A 15608-nucleotide genomic window follows, 5' to 3' on the forward strand; every position below is an offset into this window, starting at 1 on the left:
TATGGTGCAGTGTGTTGTGTCTCCAGTAGAGGTGACTGTAGTATAGTGTGGCTCCAGTGGAGGTCGCTGCTCTCACTGTTTTCATCGCAGCAGCACTTTTAGAGGAAGAAAGCGGCCAGACGGCTCACACACGCCGAGACCAACCCAAACCTCCAAAAACCACTTGAATTTATATTTTAGGTAAAGGATACACACATGACAAGATACATTTCTCAACACTGCGTTTCAAAATCGTTGGATACTAACGACTGACACTGTTTTTAACGCTTTACGGGTCTAATTTTGGGAGTAGCTATTAGCTTTAGCATTTCTGGGTTTGGTTCAGCGCGAGGTCAGCTAACGCTAACTAGTCCTTTAATGCTCAACGTTAACACATTTATCGTCTGAAATGCGACACGGAAACGCAAGCGCCGCTGGCTTACGCATTAAAATAATACTTTGGAGTGATTTTTATTAGGTGTGGTCTAGCATATAGCTGCGAAACCTTTGACAGGAGTGTGTGATTAGCTGATTAGTCAGTCATGGCGCTGGCTGATTGTAGTGCTGCAGTCAGTGTTTATGCTCCTTTAGCTTAGTGTCACGTTACTCTGTGCCTGTATACATTTCAGTTTACATTACTGTCGTGTTTGCTTGTCATTTCTACATTGTTATTATCCTGAATTTGTCCTGAACGCTCAATACCGCGGTTAAGCAAACTTATGAAGGAAAAGGGAAAAGGGAAATGTGTCTTGAGAGACAATAGTAGGACTGACTAGTCGGTCAGCTGATCGCTGCTGGATTGCTGTCAGAGTGGTTTCATTTTATTGCCGTGAATGCTCTACATTTGGTTTGATTCGACTGTTTGTGTTATTGTGTCATTTTAAGCTTTGAATCATATTTCTTTCTGCTTTCCAGAGCAAAAATGACGACTGCACCATATAACTATTCCTATATTTTCAAATATATCATTATTGGTAAGTGAGCAGCCTGTTTTCCACTACATGTGCACTGTTTTATAAAACGTACAATATATTATATAAACGTTTCATAATGTTTAGTGAATTTGAATTCTTGGATATTGTGTTGTGTCTTTGTGACAAATCAGATGTCTCTTTGTGTTGTATTTTGTCATGTTTATGAATATTTGGTGTCCTTATAGGTGACATGGGGGTTGGAAAGTCATGTTTACTCCACCAGTTCACGGAAAAGAAATGTAAGTGCTAACAATGGTATGAATTACACTAAAACAATGGAACAGTGCTTTTTAAAATATACCAAATGCAAGTTTGATCACAATACTGGAATTAATAATTTTGATACAATATCTTCAAAATCATCAATATTTGATCTGATACCATTTTTGATGCCACAGGGAAAAACTGCAACAATAAGGGCATACAATTTGAACAGTATCTAAGTTAAATTACTTTTCACCGTAATCATAAAAAATAAGTATATTCTTTTAACTTATTTTCTTATGAACTGTTGTCTGAGATTACTTTGGCCCATTAGTTATTTAATAGTAATAATAATATCAAGACAGAAAAATATTGCTATTGTAACTGCAATGTAAAATGTAAAAAATGTGTATTTCAGAATAATTATGCAGTAGTAAAATTATAATACTTTTTATATCTTGCAAGAATTAAAGCATCAAGCTTTTATTTTGGTGGAAAACTGCATTGAAACGTTTAAATTTTCTCTGACAACAGAAAATTATCAAATAATTACAAATTGCAAATCTTGTGAAAAGCTGTAATGATCTGTCTACAAAAATGGAGATTATGGAATGTGAAAAAGAGCAAATGGTGTAAGTTGCATTTTCAAATGTACATTAGACTCACAGCAAATGCAGAGATGAAGTTTGCAGTATTTACTGTGAATCGAGTTGCTCTAAAATTACCAGATCATTAGCTATTGAGGAAAAAGATTATTGAAACAGTTTCAAGTATATAAGTATCTGTGTATGAAAAAAAATCTTTATTTTTTACAACACACCATGTTTTTTTTTTTTTTAGATTGATTACAAACCTCTTCATCATTTTAAATAAAGGCTTATTTAATCTAGCATACTTTGTCTCGTTGTAGTTATGGCTGACTGTCCTCATACAATTGGCGTTGAGTTTGGCACACGGATAATTGAAGTGAGTGGGCAGAAGGTGAAGCTTCAGATTTGGGACACTGCAGGGCAGGAGAGATTCCGCGCTGTCACACGCAGCTACTACAGAGGAGCCGCCGGGGCCCTCATGGTCTATGACATCACCAGGTAGACCAATATTCTGTTTAGATTGCATTGAGGTTACATATTTGCTATTACATTTTGATTTGTGCCTGTTATCGTATTACTTTTTAAAAGTCGCAAGGAACATATGCAGTTCATGTTATTTGCAGGCGAAGCACGTACAACCACCTCAGCAGCTGGTTGACTGATGCTAGGAATCTCACCAACCCCAATACTGTAAGTTCATTAGCTTCAGCAACAGTCCAAACTTTGTAAATGATGCCTTTAAATTTCCATTCTTGTAAATGGTGTTGGAGCTTCATGCATATTTTAAATGCAGATGTGGTTTGCACAAAGACCAAACTTGAGCCTGTTGTAAGGCAATCTGAATCTTTCCTCAGGTGATCATACTAATTGGTAACAAAGCAGATCTAGAAGCCCAGCGTGATGTCACATATGAAGAGGCCAAGCAGTTTGCTGAAGAAAACGGTAAGGTGCAAGTTAGAATATATGAGGTCTTTTATTTAGGTGGTTAATATTTCATATTAAGTGGTTTTTGTTAAAGAAATAGTTCAACCAAAAATGAAAATGTGAAAAGATTTACTCACCCTCAGGCCATACAAGATGTAGATGAGTTTATTTCTTCATTGGAGCAGATCTGGAGAAATTTAGCATTATATCACATGCAGTGAGTGGGTGCCGTCAGAATGAGAGTCCAAACAGCTGATAAAAACATCACAATAATGCTCAAGTAATCTACACAACTCCAGTGTATCAATTAACGTCCTGTGATGCAGAGTAAGCTATGTGTTCGGAAGAAACAAATCCATCATTAAGGCATTTTAACATTTAAAATGTCACTTCTGCCCAGAATACTAGTCCATAACTGTTCCCTGTTGTCCTCACATCAAAATTCAATTCAGATTTTGAACTGTTTTTGCTTGTAAACGGTGATTGATCTATGCCTAGATCTCTCCTGATTCAAACAAGTCGCTTTTTACTGGATGTAATAGAGGACTCATATTTTAGTAGGAAGCAATGTTTTAAAGGTGACACATCATAAAAATTCCAGGTTTTAAGTGCTATAATCAGGTCCCTGGTGTATCTACCAACCAAGGAAATGTGAAAAAGATTAACCCAGTAACTTTGTTTTGGTAAGCCTTTTTCTGCAAGCGTCTGAAAAAAATGAGCGTGTCTAATTTCGCTCCCCTAGTGACGTTGCAAAGGGATGTAACTCATTATAATATTACCGCCCCTTAATCTGTAAGTTTCCACCCATGGCGCCATCATTTTGATTTCGCAAGCGACAGCGGTGTACCAGTTCTAATGCCATGGCGAAAGTTTGAGCAAAACATGATAACTTTTCTGCCTTTGGCTGCACGGATGAGCACAGAAAACTATAGAGTCCCCAGTCTCAGAGGAGACAAGAGAGCAGTGCATTTATTGATTTATTGTATATTGCTGCTGCCACACAGATCTAAAACTTTCACAGATGTAACCGACTGTTTTTGTAACTTGTGTGTTTTTAACCTAAACTTGTGTGTGAATGAGAACTTAGTTTAGTACTCACATGCTGTGACAGCTGCTTTCTGTACGTGTGCTTTGAATGTGTGCACTCAGAAAACCGTATATCAGAAGTTTAAACTCATATGGTTTAAAATGCATGATTTCTGCGCGATAAACATAATCTGAACCAAAACACATGTTTTTTAGCAGGTACGAGCTGTAATTCTGGAAATTCTTTAAATGCTGCTCATTTGCATTTAAAGAGACAGACACGAAAAACAGCGTGTTTTTATCAGCTCATTCTGACGGTACCCTTTAACTTAAGGGGATTAATTGGTGACAGCAAGTGATATAACGCAAAATTTTTCCAAATCTGTTTCAATGATGAAACAAACTCATCTGTATCTTGAGTCATTTTTGGGTTAACTACTGCTTTTAACTGAACCATTTTTAGATCAAAATGGTAAAGCTGGTTCACTGTTGAATTGACTGTTAAGGCTAATACATTGTAGGGCATGCCATGCTCGCATTCACATCTTTAATCTTTTTAAACAGGTTTGTTATTCCTGGAGGCAAGTGCAAAAACGTAAGTGGCCTTTAGACCTGTGTCTGCTGGCACAGCATACGCTCTTTGTCTGTAAAAGGTACTTCATATTTCAGTCCTCTTTAGCATCTCTGCATATGTCCGTCCAACAGAGGTGAGAATGTGGAGGATGCATTCCTTGAAGCTGCGAAGAAGATCTACCAGAATATTCAGGACGGCAGCCTGGACCTGAACGCGGCTGAGTCAGGGGTCCAGCACAAGCCTACCGCTCCCCAGGGTGGGCGGCTCAACAGTGACGCACAGCCCCAGAAGGAGGGCTGCAGCTGTTAATGACCATGAAGACTTCACTCTCTCTCTTTCTCTATTCCTTCCTGTCCCACATCCCACCTCTGCCTCCCTCTGTATCTAAAAGCCTCTCCCCTTCCGGTATGATTGCTCATGGAGTCTGGGGCCAGATGGCTCTACGTGATGATGGAGGTGTAACATAATTCATTCCCTCCTTACTGCTCTCTTCTTCCCCTCCTTCCCTTCTCCTCTTGTCTTCCCTCACTTGTTTTGCTTGTTTCTCATACGCACACATCCCAGTGCTCCCAGCAAGCACTCGAGGGAGGACGGCTCCTCCACTGAACACTAATCCTGAAGAGAGAAGATGATCGTCGATAAACTGAAGAAATGCTGGGTTTATCCTTTACAGACGTGATGTGCATAACTATAAACTAAACATCTCATGTACAGGAGCTGTCTGAATACTAGCATAATGTAAATGATACGGAAATATTGGCAAACGTTATTTGTGTTGACATGATGTCAAGTGATCAGGAGGATATGCATCAACATTGTTTTGTTAAAAAATCTAAAACTGAAATATTGTATTCTGTTTTAAATTAGAGGTTTTGCAGTTTCACATCCAATCACCAAATATTTATCCCTGTTTGTACCTATTCAGGAAATAATATACATGTACTATACAAGATTAGTATTGTTTTGAGAAGAATCTCAATGGAAGGTCCATTGTAAAAAAAAAAAAAGAAAAGTCGATTCAGACAGTTATTTTAACTTAGTAACTGTTATAGTAATATATTGAAGAGGATGGGACGCATTTTAGGTCCTGAGGAATGTTTTCCGCACTTTGCAGTTTCAATTTGATTTTCCGAGGGCCTGAAGCTTGTTTTGTGTTACTGAGGTCTACAGTGTGTCGCACTATGAGGTTTCAGATCCCCTTCGATCTGTTTTTGAGCATCTGTAAATGTTTCAACATCACAGTAGCTTAAGAAAAACAGATCGACAAGAGCATCGTGTACTGATCGTTCAGGCCCTGCAAACCCTCACCATATCAAGATATTCATATTGTTTTTACATAATTTCAGTTGCCTTATGATATGCTTTTGTTCATTCTGATGTGCTGCCCGTTTTATTCATAATCCTCGTATAGCATTTATTGAAACAATTCCAGCGATTCACTTGTAATAGGGATTATGCCTTTTCAAAAGCATTCCATTAAATTGATTTCCAAACACTGATCATGTTTTTGAGCTGAGCTGAGTTTCTTAAAGGTTCCTTAAGCATGATGCATGAGACAACTGCTTTTTACAGACGTCATGGTTTCCCCCAATTCAAACGGAGTAAATAATATCTTGAAATATATAAATATGTAACAAATAGGCCACCACAGCATGAGAAACATCATTGAGGGGAGACTTGGCCCAGATCTGATTTGTACAACCAGCAGTTGTTTCTTTTTCCATTGATGCACATTTGCAACGAACAGCTAAAAAGGCAAATACAAGCACTCCAAATATGATTTTCTATTAAATTTGTGTATTATGGTAGATTTTAGATGTGTTGTTTTGTAAACTGAAAATCCATTTTTAATTTGCTCCTACTGTCTTGCTTTTTTCACATCTTAATGACATCTGCAAAAATTAATCTTCTGCTCAATTCTGTCTTCTGTAAGTGACTTTTGTTTGTAATTATGTTAATAAAGACAATACTGTAGACTGTGTTTTTGTCCACATACACGATTGATCACACTGTATATAAGCAATAATGCTGAGACATCTTGAGAGGAGAAACTGGACAAGAAAATGAAAGAAAGACTACTAATTGTATTGCACACTTAATTTAAGTTGTATTTGATTTGAGACAAACTGTATATAAAGAAAAGTGCTGTAATAAATACTGTGCATATCTTGGCTTTGAATACAAGGTCATTTTTGACAAGAGTCATATAAAAATGAACTCATTCATTCCAGAGCACAGCTTGCATCAATGACATCACATGATGAAACATGAAACCTTCCTGCCTGCATCTGTTTCACCTGTAAACACTCGCAAGACACCATCTACTTTAACATGAGCAAACCGAGAGAAGGCACATATCAGTTTGTGTTAAAAATAATTTCATAAAGCAACAAGAACAAATCCGAGGTAGAGAATAAACTTTCACCATCTTATTTTTACCTCAAGTTTCAGTTTCCTTATTTGTATATGGAAAGTGCTGACGCCAGCCTATTTTTTTGGCGTTTAGGAGACAAACACATCCAGCCTCTGCTCTAACTGAAGCAGGAAGTCATTGAGGCACTCTCGTGGATTTGGCTCAGTGGTTTCTGCGTGCTTGTTTCTTGTAGAAGTGGGTTTAATCGAGCTGCTCCTCTGATAAGATCTGTGCTCCTCTGTAACCACCTGCTTTCATAATCTGACAAAAATTATGGAAATTAGTTCCTTCTTTATATATGCTGCTTGGTTACGTTACTGCATATGCAAATATTTGCTCATGTCAATACAAAATGGTCAGTGGAGCATTGTTTCTGATCAATTACATTGGCATGTTTTGGCAGAGCTTCCTAGTCATCGAAATAATACGAGTCTTTGGAGGAGTTGCTGAGGAGCTGGTCCAGTTTGTCGACATGTCTGCGCAGACCCTGAATGCTGCCTTCAGTCTGCAGTCTGCGCTGACTCAGAGATTCCTGCTGGGAGAACATGCGTCTGCGCAGCTGAACCTGGATACCATGGAGAGACACAATCTAAGTCAATGTCTCAAAGTTTGTTACCTTATCAAATGATCATGATTTGACTGTACCTTCAAGTGGTCCTCCTGCTGCCTAAGTCTCTCCCTCAATGCTTCGCCTCGCCACTGTTCATCCTGTTTGTAGCAAATGATCAACATTAGCATTATTGACTGCATCTCAACTCCTGATTCATTAATGATACATGGTTTGCAAGTGTGCCAGGTTTGAAAATACACAAGCTAAATAAGATTTGAGAGCTGAGGAAAATGAGGCACGTGTCATATGGGCTACTTCTTGATGCATTTTTATCCTTTTCAGAGCTCTCTCTGTGTAGCACGGATAGAATAATCAGACATTTTAGTGATGTGAAGCTGAGTAAATGTTACTTTATAGCAGTGGTTGCCAACTTTTTTTTGATTCCAAGACCACTGCAGTTCATAAATATATTCAAAATGCTCCTAATTTTGTTTTGAAAAGTTACTATAATCCATGTAATCCAAGCCTTATGTAAATTGAAAATTAAAGTAATTTAATTTCAATTATACTCATTAATGATATACTGGATAAGGAACTAGGATAAGGGTTTTAAAAAATATTTTTACTCAACCGTTACCTGCTAATATATTTTAACTCTTGCCTTAACGAGTAAAATGTGTATTCATTATAAGAAAATGCCCATTGCATTTTAAGATTTTATAAAATTTTTTCAGGTCTAGACTTTTCCAGGTCTAGAAATCACATTTTTGAAATTAGGCTACCTCATAGAGTACATCGAGGTTTTCCAAAACAGTGGAATCCCTCGTTCTGCAAAGAAAAATTAAATGAAAGTGATAGTTCACCCAAATATAAAAATTCTGTCATAATTTACTCACCGTCATATTGTTCCAAACCTGCATGACTTTATTTCTTCTGTGGAAAAAGAAGATACTTTGAAGTATGTTGATAACCAAACAGTTTCAGTTCCAACTGGCTTCCATTATATTTTTTGTCCATACAACTGAAGTCAGTGACAACCAAAATGGTTTGGCTACCGTCATTCTTAAAAATATTCTTTTTTATATTTTCTGCAGAAGAAAGTCGCTGGTTTGAAATGACACGAGGGTGAATAAATAACGACATAGTTTTTGGGCTCTATTCCTTTAAATAAAGGTGAATTTGAATAAAAAATATTTAGATTTAGTTGTTTAGGTTAGCAGTTCTACCCTGTTTCATTTTCATAATTGTCATCTTGAGGCCCCCTAGTGAGAACCACTGCTTTAGAGTAATTGTGCAGTTTTACACCCATATCTCCTATACTACAACACTTGTTTAAGAGGTGCACAGGAAAAGGCTCACCTTAGTGTTGTATGCTGGGTTTCCCATGGATAGTGTAACACCAGGACGGTTCTCTTTCAGGCTGTCTGTGTCTGAGGAGGCACTAGAGGGCGACTCCAGCTCCCTTAGTCCATTGTCCAGCTCTGCTTTCACCTGGGATCTCAGAGAGTGCACGCTGTCCTTGATCTCAAGTAGCTGAGTGTTGTCCTCTTCTTGGCTCTGCAGCTGAGAGAGGCACATGACAGTCATTCATCTTTCTCGTTTTCACTGATAACCACATGTGCTTCAGAAATGGTTCCAGCCCAAACAAGCAGGACAAATATGCTTCTCTGCAACAAAACTATTACAGCAAACAGATGTGGTGTGTTACAGTGCTATTTCCTGTTTGTACTTTGTCTTTGAGGCAGAGCAGCTCTTGAGAAATGGTTCTGAGCTGTTCCTGCAGCGTTCTGGCTTGTTTGTGATTTTCTTGAGTAGTTTTTCCACAGTCAGCAGGTCCCTTTGGAGCTGTACACGCTCTTGAAACAAGCTCAAGTTAGTCTGACGGCTATAAACTACAGCTAAGCACACAGCCAGAGGCGACCAAAGACTTTGTATAATTAAAGGAAGGTTGAAATAATAAAGTTAGCACTGTATACCCAACCATGACTGTATCATACTTACAGTCTCATTCTATTGGATTACTGCTTCATTTCTCCAAGCCTTTCAAATATTTTACAATCACTTGTTTAAATTGACCAAACAATCCAATACTGATAATATCAAAATTGTTGAGATTAGTGTTGTTATTAAGTAAAATTATATAACTAAAATACCTCAAATAAAATAAAGTATAAATATTAGATGAAAAAAATTAAACTTGAGAAAATTTGAAATGTTGCACTGGCAACTAACTGAAATAAAACAAGTTTATGTAAATTAAAATGAATTAAAACAAATAGAAATAGAAAGAAAGAAAGAAAGCGAAAAAGAAGTGAAATATAAAATGAAAATATAATATATAATCAAATATAATTATTAAATGTTTTACAATTCAAACTAATGCAAATGACAAAAGCGCATAACCAAATTATTAAAATATTTACATTGAAGTACTAAAATTACATTAAAATATTTAATTAAACAAATAAAAACTAAATAGAAATATAAAAAATAATTATATACAAATAAAACATATCACATACCAAATTTACTAAAACCTAAAATATTAAAAAAAGGTTAATTAAAAATATCAATAAATACTACAATAGAATATAAGCAATACTGAAGTAACACTGAACTAAACTAAACAGCATGAAAATATATTAAAAGATATTTTGCTGAATGTTTTTGTGCACATAATGAAAGAACATGGGGTCTAAAACAACTTGAATTGACTTTTATTGTATGAACCCAAAAAACTGAGAAATTCTTTAAAAGAAACAAAGAACAAAGTCAGTTAGGTTTGGAACAACACTTAAATGCTCTTAATGATATGCAGTAGTGCCTATGCAGCAGCTCCATGGTCCATTAAACCGGCAGTGTACTACTTATGGATCAGTGTGCCAATCACCTTTTCCACTCCCTGCAGTTTTTGCCTGTTTGTGCGGCTGTGGTTCCCCTGAGCCTCCTGACGTCCCTCAGCGCTGGTCCTGTCAGACAGCAGAGCCTCCTGCAGGCGATGGGTCTCCTCAACAGCATGCAGGAGTCTGGAGTCCCGCTCACACACCTCCTGCTCTGAACACACACTCACGCTTCAGTACGACAAAGGCAAGCCGATCTGCATTTATCAGGCTAAGTGTAAGCGAACACATGGTAATGTTGCTCATGCAACTCACCTAGCTCCTCCACCTGCTCTTGTAGTGCAGTGCACTGTTCGCGCTCCCTCTGCAGGTCCATTTCTGCGGCTGTGACCTGCTCCATCCGGTCCAGCCTGAGGCCCAGAGCACTCTCTACTGCCTGCAGCTTCTGCTGCTTCAGCCTGCGCTGCTGCTCCAGATCAGTGCTCTTCTGCTGATGCACTCTCATCAGCTACACAAAGAATACAAATACCATGTCTTCATTACTCTAGGACCCCCAGAAAATGACTCAAACTCGGGTCACCCACATCATGTCTCAGACATAATGATTTGAAAAGAGTTTTAAAGGTTATAGTTCACCCAAAAATGAACATTTACTCAGTTAAGTCATTCTAAATCCATAAAGGGGCAGTCACATTTACCATTGCTTTTCATTGGCAAAATATACAATACTGGGAATTTTTTTGCAAATTTTGCAATGGGTTCAGATGGTCACACAAATTTGCAGTGCGAATTAACAGAATCTGCTTGGTTTGAAAGTGACTCCTTGGTTTGAAAGTGACTCGGTGCTTGATACAACTACACTAATAACAACAGAAAACGGACTTTTGTTTTTTTTCGCCCACAACATTTTGCCAAAATTTCGCTAATGTGACCTTAAGACTTTTGTCCATCTAAGGAACACATAGAAATATTTTTAATGAAACCTTAAAGATTTTTGTCCTTCCTTTCAAAGTCCATTACACCTTAACTTTGATTCTTTAAAAAGTTCACAAAAAGGTGAGAAAGAAAAATGGTTTTCCAGTTCTTCAGAAATGGATCAAATGCATTTGTTACTAAGGGTAAGATAGTTGAACTGCAGCAAATTCAATTTTTTTTTTTGCCGTACACCCTAAAAAGACCATCTACTGCCTTGAGAATCAAAGACCATCATAGTACATTACTGTTTATTTTTCATCATGTGGTTGGTAAAAAGTTGCAATTAAGGCCCATACACTGAGGATTAAAAAAGCTAATGCGAGATAAAAGTCACCACTTTACTGAGGAACAGCAAACATTTAATAAATGTCTATTTTATATTATATATTTATTTAGGTCACACTTTAGTTTAGGGACCAATTCTCACTATTAACTACTAATAGGGGTAGTCGTGGCCTAATGGTTAGGGAGTTGGGCTTGTAACCTGAAGGTTGCTGGTTCGATTCTCGCGCCGGCAGGAATTGAAGGTGGGGATTGTGAATGAAAAGCACTCTCTCCACCTTCGATACCATGACTAAGGTGCCCTTGAGCAAGGCGCGTACGTGCTTGGGTTAAATGCAGAGCACCATTTCGAGTATGACAATACTTAACTTAACTTAATTGTGTCTCCTAATTGGCTGCATATTAATAGTTTGTAAGGTAACAGTAAGTTTAGTTACTAGGTGAGTTTAAGGGATGTAGAATATGGCTTTGCAGAATATGTGCTTTATAAGTACTAATAAACACCCAACATGCTAGTAATTTCCATTCTGATAAGCAACTAGTTAATGGTGAGAATTGGTCCGTAAGCTAAAGTGTTACCTGTGTTTATTATTATTTATTAGCTTTTTTAATTACTTGGCAACTTTGATACTGTTTTCTATTGTTATTTGTTAGTGTTATATTTAAATAGACATAGATATATTTACTGTTATATTATGTATATTTCTTTTACTTGTCGATACTTGTTTTATATATATAATGCTTTAGCAATAAACACACTCATTCCAATAAAGTACTTAAAGAATGAAAATTGAGATTTTAAGAGAAATCCATAATGGACTTCTAATGAAGGGTGAGTAATTGGCTACTTGTGGGTGAACTCTCCCTTTAAGATCATTTCTTCTCCAGTTTCAAAGGTAAAGGATATGAAAAATACGACAGTGTGTCACTTCACCTTTTCATGTTCTTGAATCTGTGTCTGTTTCATGACTACTTCTGCCTTGAGCTCCTGCAGCTGTTGACCCAGTCTGTCCAGTTTCTGTTGTCTCCTCCTGATCTTCTCCTCTTTCTCCTGCAGTTCAGCCTTTTGCTCCTTCTGTTGCTTCACAAGCTCTTCTCGCTGCCTTCTCGCAGCCTTTACCTCCTAAACACGAAGAGAAACACTTTTCATGCCATGGGGCAGCAATACCCCCTAGATATGCAGTGTTTTGCTGTAAACTCACCTCTCTGATCTCATCTAACTGAGTTTGAGATTCCACCAGCTGTTTCTTCAATCTGCTCAACTCCTCTGTGGGTAAAACCAACATTTATTTCAGTGTGTTTATTAAAATAAACACATAAGAGCTGATTAACGTAAGGCTGTTGAGCGGATACCCTCATGCTGCTGCTGCAGGGCTGCTGTGTCCCTGCGGATCTCCTGATGCTTATCGTGTGCATGTTTCTGGTCCTGTTGTAGTTTGTCCAGCTCGGTCTGTAGTCTAAGCAGCTCTGTTTCTGCAGCCCTCGCCCTCGTCTCTGTTGCTTCCAAACACCTGAAACCACAGCAAAACAGTCCATTTAAGCTACGCCATAAACATGAAATCCATCAAGTCTAGATCATTTTAGAAAATTTAGGCCCGGTTTCATAGACAAGGCTTAGCCTAAACCAGGATTAGGCCATAGTTCAATTAGGACATTTAAGTAATTTTTATAAACATTCCTTAGAAAAAAGCATTACTGGTGTGCATCTTAAGACAAAACAAAGGCACTGACATGTTTTAAGATCAGTTAGTGCAAGTTTCTTTCAGTTGAAAAAGCTCAGATTTATATTTTAATCTAGGACTAGGCTTAAGCATTGTTTGTGAAACTGGAGGTTAAACGGTTGATTTTTTAAACTGAAGTACAGTTGGACTGAAGTAGTGCTAGCATTAGCCTCAAAGGGTCAGAGGTTGTGTACAAAAATCACTCCATATGCCCTCACTATTCCCTACGTCAGACCAAAAATATAGTGCACTTGAAGGACTGAATGAAAAAATTTGGACACACAGTGCACCAGAAATGCTGTCCCTTTTGCCCCTATCATGAAATCTGTCATAGAAACTAGCTTGTATAAACCTTAATTAAACAATTTAATAATTAAGACCCAGGAATTAATTTTGCATGGCCCTCACAGTGTTTTTTGGGTATTCTCTAGTCGTTTAGTGTACATTGGTCATACACTCAATGGCTACTTTGGTTTTGGACACCACTACAAAATGGTTGTCCCCTCAAAAGGTGTATTTCAACATGTTTAATCCAGATTTCCATCTGTATTTTTATGCATATTTATGTTTATTATGTTTTACTGCCACATTTTTGCTCATACAGGATGTTTCTCTCCCCTAGGCTGAGACATAAAAATGATAATATGCATGTAGGCATGGATGAATGATTTTTTGCTAAATTAAACTTTTATTTATTTTAAGTTAAATGAAAACATAGCTATTGTTGATTCTGGCCAAGAACTGATCACGTAAATTACCGAAAGACATTTAAATCAACCAACCACAGTTAAATTTGATTAATAATTCATATAGGAGCAGATAAATTGGAAATCATAACTGTCATAATAATAATAAATGAACCAACATTCAAATATTGACGCAGCAGTCTTTTCAATATGACTCAAACATCTTGAAAGATTGTTCAGACAATGCCAAAGAAATTTTCCATACGTTACCTCTGAGCATGTGTCCGTCTGGCCTCCAGGTTTCTGCACTGTTCCTGCAGGCTGCTCCTCTCTTGGACTGCTGTGTCTGTTTGCTGTTGCAGTTCGAGGCTCTTCAGTTGAAGGGTGTGCAGCTCTGCTCTCTCTTTCTCCAGCAGGTTCATCTGTCTCTCAGCCTCCCCACGCTGCTCCTGTAGCTCCTGCTGCACGCACTGCAGTTCTACACGCACCTGAGCAGCAGACGCACGAACGTCACATCTTACTCCAGTCTCGAAATTAATCATCAGCACAGACAGCACAGGTGAAGGTAAAATGTTTAGAACTGACCTGTAGCAGAGTTTCCTGGCTCCTCTCTAGCTGGTCCAGTTTCTGGTTATGCTGAAGCTTCACACCCTCCAATTCCCCTGTCTCCAACTGAACCATTTCCAACACATGCTTCAGCTCTAAACACACAAATTCCACACACCTGAACATAAATTAGGAGAACCACAATATTTCCAAAACTGATACTATTTGGGGATTTTTCCACTCTGTGGAAACAGTCTGTTCAAAAAGTCATCTGTTTAACACTTTTTCCTGCAGTAGTTTTTCATTTGTACTCAGTCTGACACCATTTTCACTGGACCCACCACAAAAGATGATTTGTTTTATATTTACAATACATTTTAGATTTGCTAGAAATATTCATAGTTTTATTTAAAAAAAAATTTTTTTATAAAAAGAAAAGGTTATTTAAAAATAAAGATAAAGAATGTACAGTTAAAATGTAACACTTTTGCTGGTGGTAAAACATCACTTGGTTCATAATTTTAACACATCTTACTGGTACTTTTAAAACTGTAAACTATTTTTATATAAGCTCATTTTTGTTATCTAGCCACACAACATTACTTCATTGTTGCAAGTCTGCTTGCATTGTCACCAATGTGAATATACCACAGGAAACGAGACCAAAATGAGCACGATCAATAAATGTCAAACCTTTAGTAGAAACAAAGGATTGGCCCTCAGGGGAAAGTGACTATTCCGTCAACTGACCAGAAACCCTCTCATGAGGGCCACTGCTAATTTTTGAGCCCTGTGATGGAACCGCAACAGTAAAGAACTGGCCACTCTGTCATAACAGACCTGCTTTATGTTTTTTGATGGCTGAATGGAGGTTCTGCAGGGTTTCCTCCTCCTTCTGCTGCTCTTTCTTATAATGTGTCAGTCTGGTTTTCTTCTCGGACAGCTGAGAGTCCAGCTCCCCCTTCTGCACGGCCAGAGACTGCACATCCACACGGAGCTCCTACACACATCCAGACTGTTCATCAAAAGTACTTCCTAGATATTTAAACAATGCACTAATATTTTGTGCATGTGAAAAACCTGAATGCGCTGGTGTAAGAGTTGGGCATCCTCTTCTCCCTGTCTGAGCACATCCAATAGGCCCTGCCTGTGTTTCTCCACACTAATTCTCAACACTTCCTCTTCCTTTTTCCACTGCTCCAGCTTCCTGTCCAGCAAAGACAGCTCCTCCTGCTGTAACACCACCTGTACCCAACACAAGAAACCCACAAAGTCTTTATAGCTACACACTATTTCAAAAGTTTGGAGTTGATTTTCATCAAGT

At 37.9% G+C, this 15608-nt stretch overlaps 2 protein-coding genes across 5 annotated transcripts in view; one reads left to right on the plus strand and one right to left on the minus strand.

Annotated features, from left to right (window-relative positions):
* The first annotated feature begins 25 nt into the window (after nt 1-25).
* Nucleotides 26-6245, plus strand: rab14 (RAB14, member RAS oncogene family). Its single transcript, XM_058774718.1, has 8 exons — nt 26-180; nt 895-953; nt 1139-1192; nt 2068-2245; nt 2371-2437; nt 2602-2689; nt 4262-4292; nt 4403-6245. Exons 2-8 carry the CDS (start codon nt 902-904, stop codon nt 4578-4580), a joined length of 648 nt encoding a protein of 215 aa, XP_058630701.1. The 5' UTR covers nt 26-180; nt 895-901; the 3' UTR covers nt 4581-6245.
* The window catches only part of cntrl (centriolin), a 33380-nt gene continuing 23037 nt past the window's right edge, over nt 5266-15608 (minus strand). Inside the window, exons 29-41 of one of the 4 annotated variants that reach the window (XM_058774710.1) lie at nt 15365-15529; nt 15125-15284; nt 14324-14439; nt 14009-14226; nt 12685-12842; nt 12534-12598; nt 12266-12454; nt 10390-10582; nt 10125-10288; nt 8594-8797; nt 7330-7392; nt 7070-7249; nt 5266-6945 (exon numbers count right to left, since the gene is read on the minus strand). In XM_058774710.1, the coding sequence (XP_058630693.1) occupies nt 7094-7249; nt 7330-7392; nt 8594-8797; nt 10125-10288; nt 10390-10582; nt 12266-12454; nt 12534-12598; nt 12685-12842; nt 14009-14226; nt 14324-14439; nt 15125-15284; nt 15365-15529 (1851 nt within the window). In that variant the 3' untranslated portion in view covers nt 5266-6945; nt 7070-7093. Of the gene's footprint in view, nt 7250-7329; nt 7393-8130; nt 8168-8593; nt 8798-10124; nt 10289-10389; nt 10583-12265; nt 12455-12533; nt 12599-12684; nt 12843-14008; nt 14227-14323; nt 14440-15124; nt 15285-15364; nt 15530-15608 lie in introns of those variants that run through there. The other 3 variants (XR_009271207.1, XM_058774709.1, XM_058774711.1) reach the window with 3 other exon arrangements.

This window comes from Onychostoma macrolepis, chromosome 05 (assembly GCF_012432095.1).
Source record: "Onychostoma macrolepis isolate SWU-2019 chromosome 05, ASM1243209v1, whole genome shotgun sequence".
NCBI lineage: Eukaryota > Metazoa > Chordata > Actinopteri > Cypriniformes > Cyprinidae > Onychostoma > Onychostoma macrolepis.

Bases quoted from the DNA above. Each gene is read 5' to 3' on its own strand.
- rab14 (XM_058774718.1), top strand. From the start codon at position 902: ATGACGACTGCACCATATAACTATTCCTATATTTTCAAATATATCATT. The intron at 2,246-2,370 runs GTAGACCAATAT...TGTTATTTGCAG, and splicing joins ATGGTCTATGACATCACCAG to GCGAAGCACGTACAACCACC. The intron at 2,690-4,261 runs GTAAGGTGCAAG...CTTTTTAAACAG, and splicing joins GCAGTTTGCTGAAGAAAACG to GTTTGTTATTCCTGGAGGCA.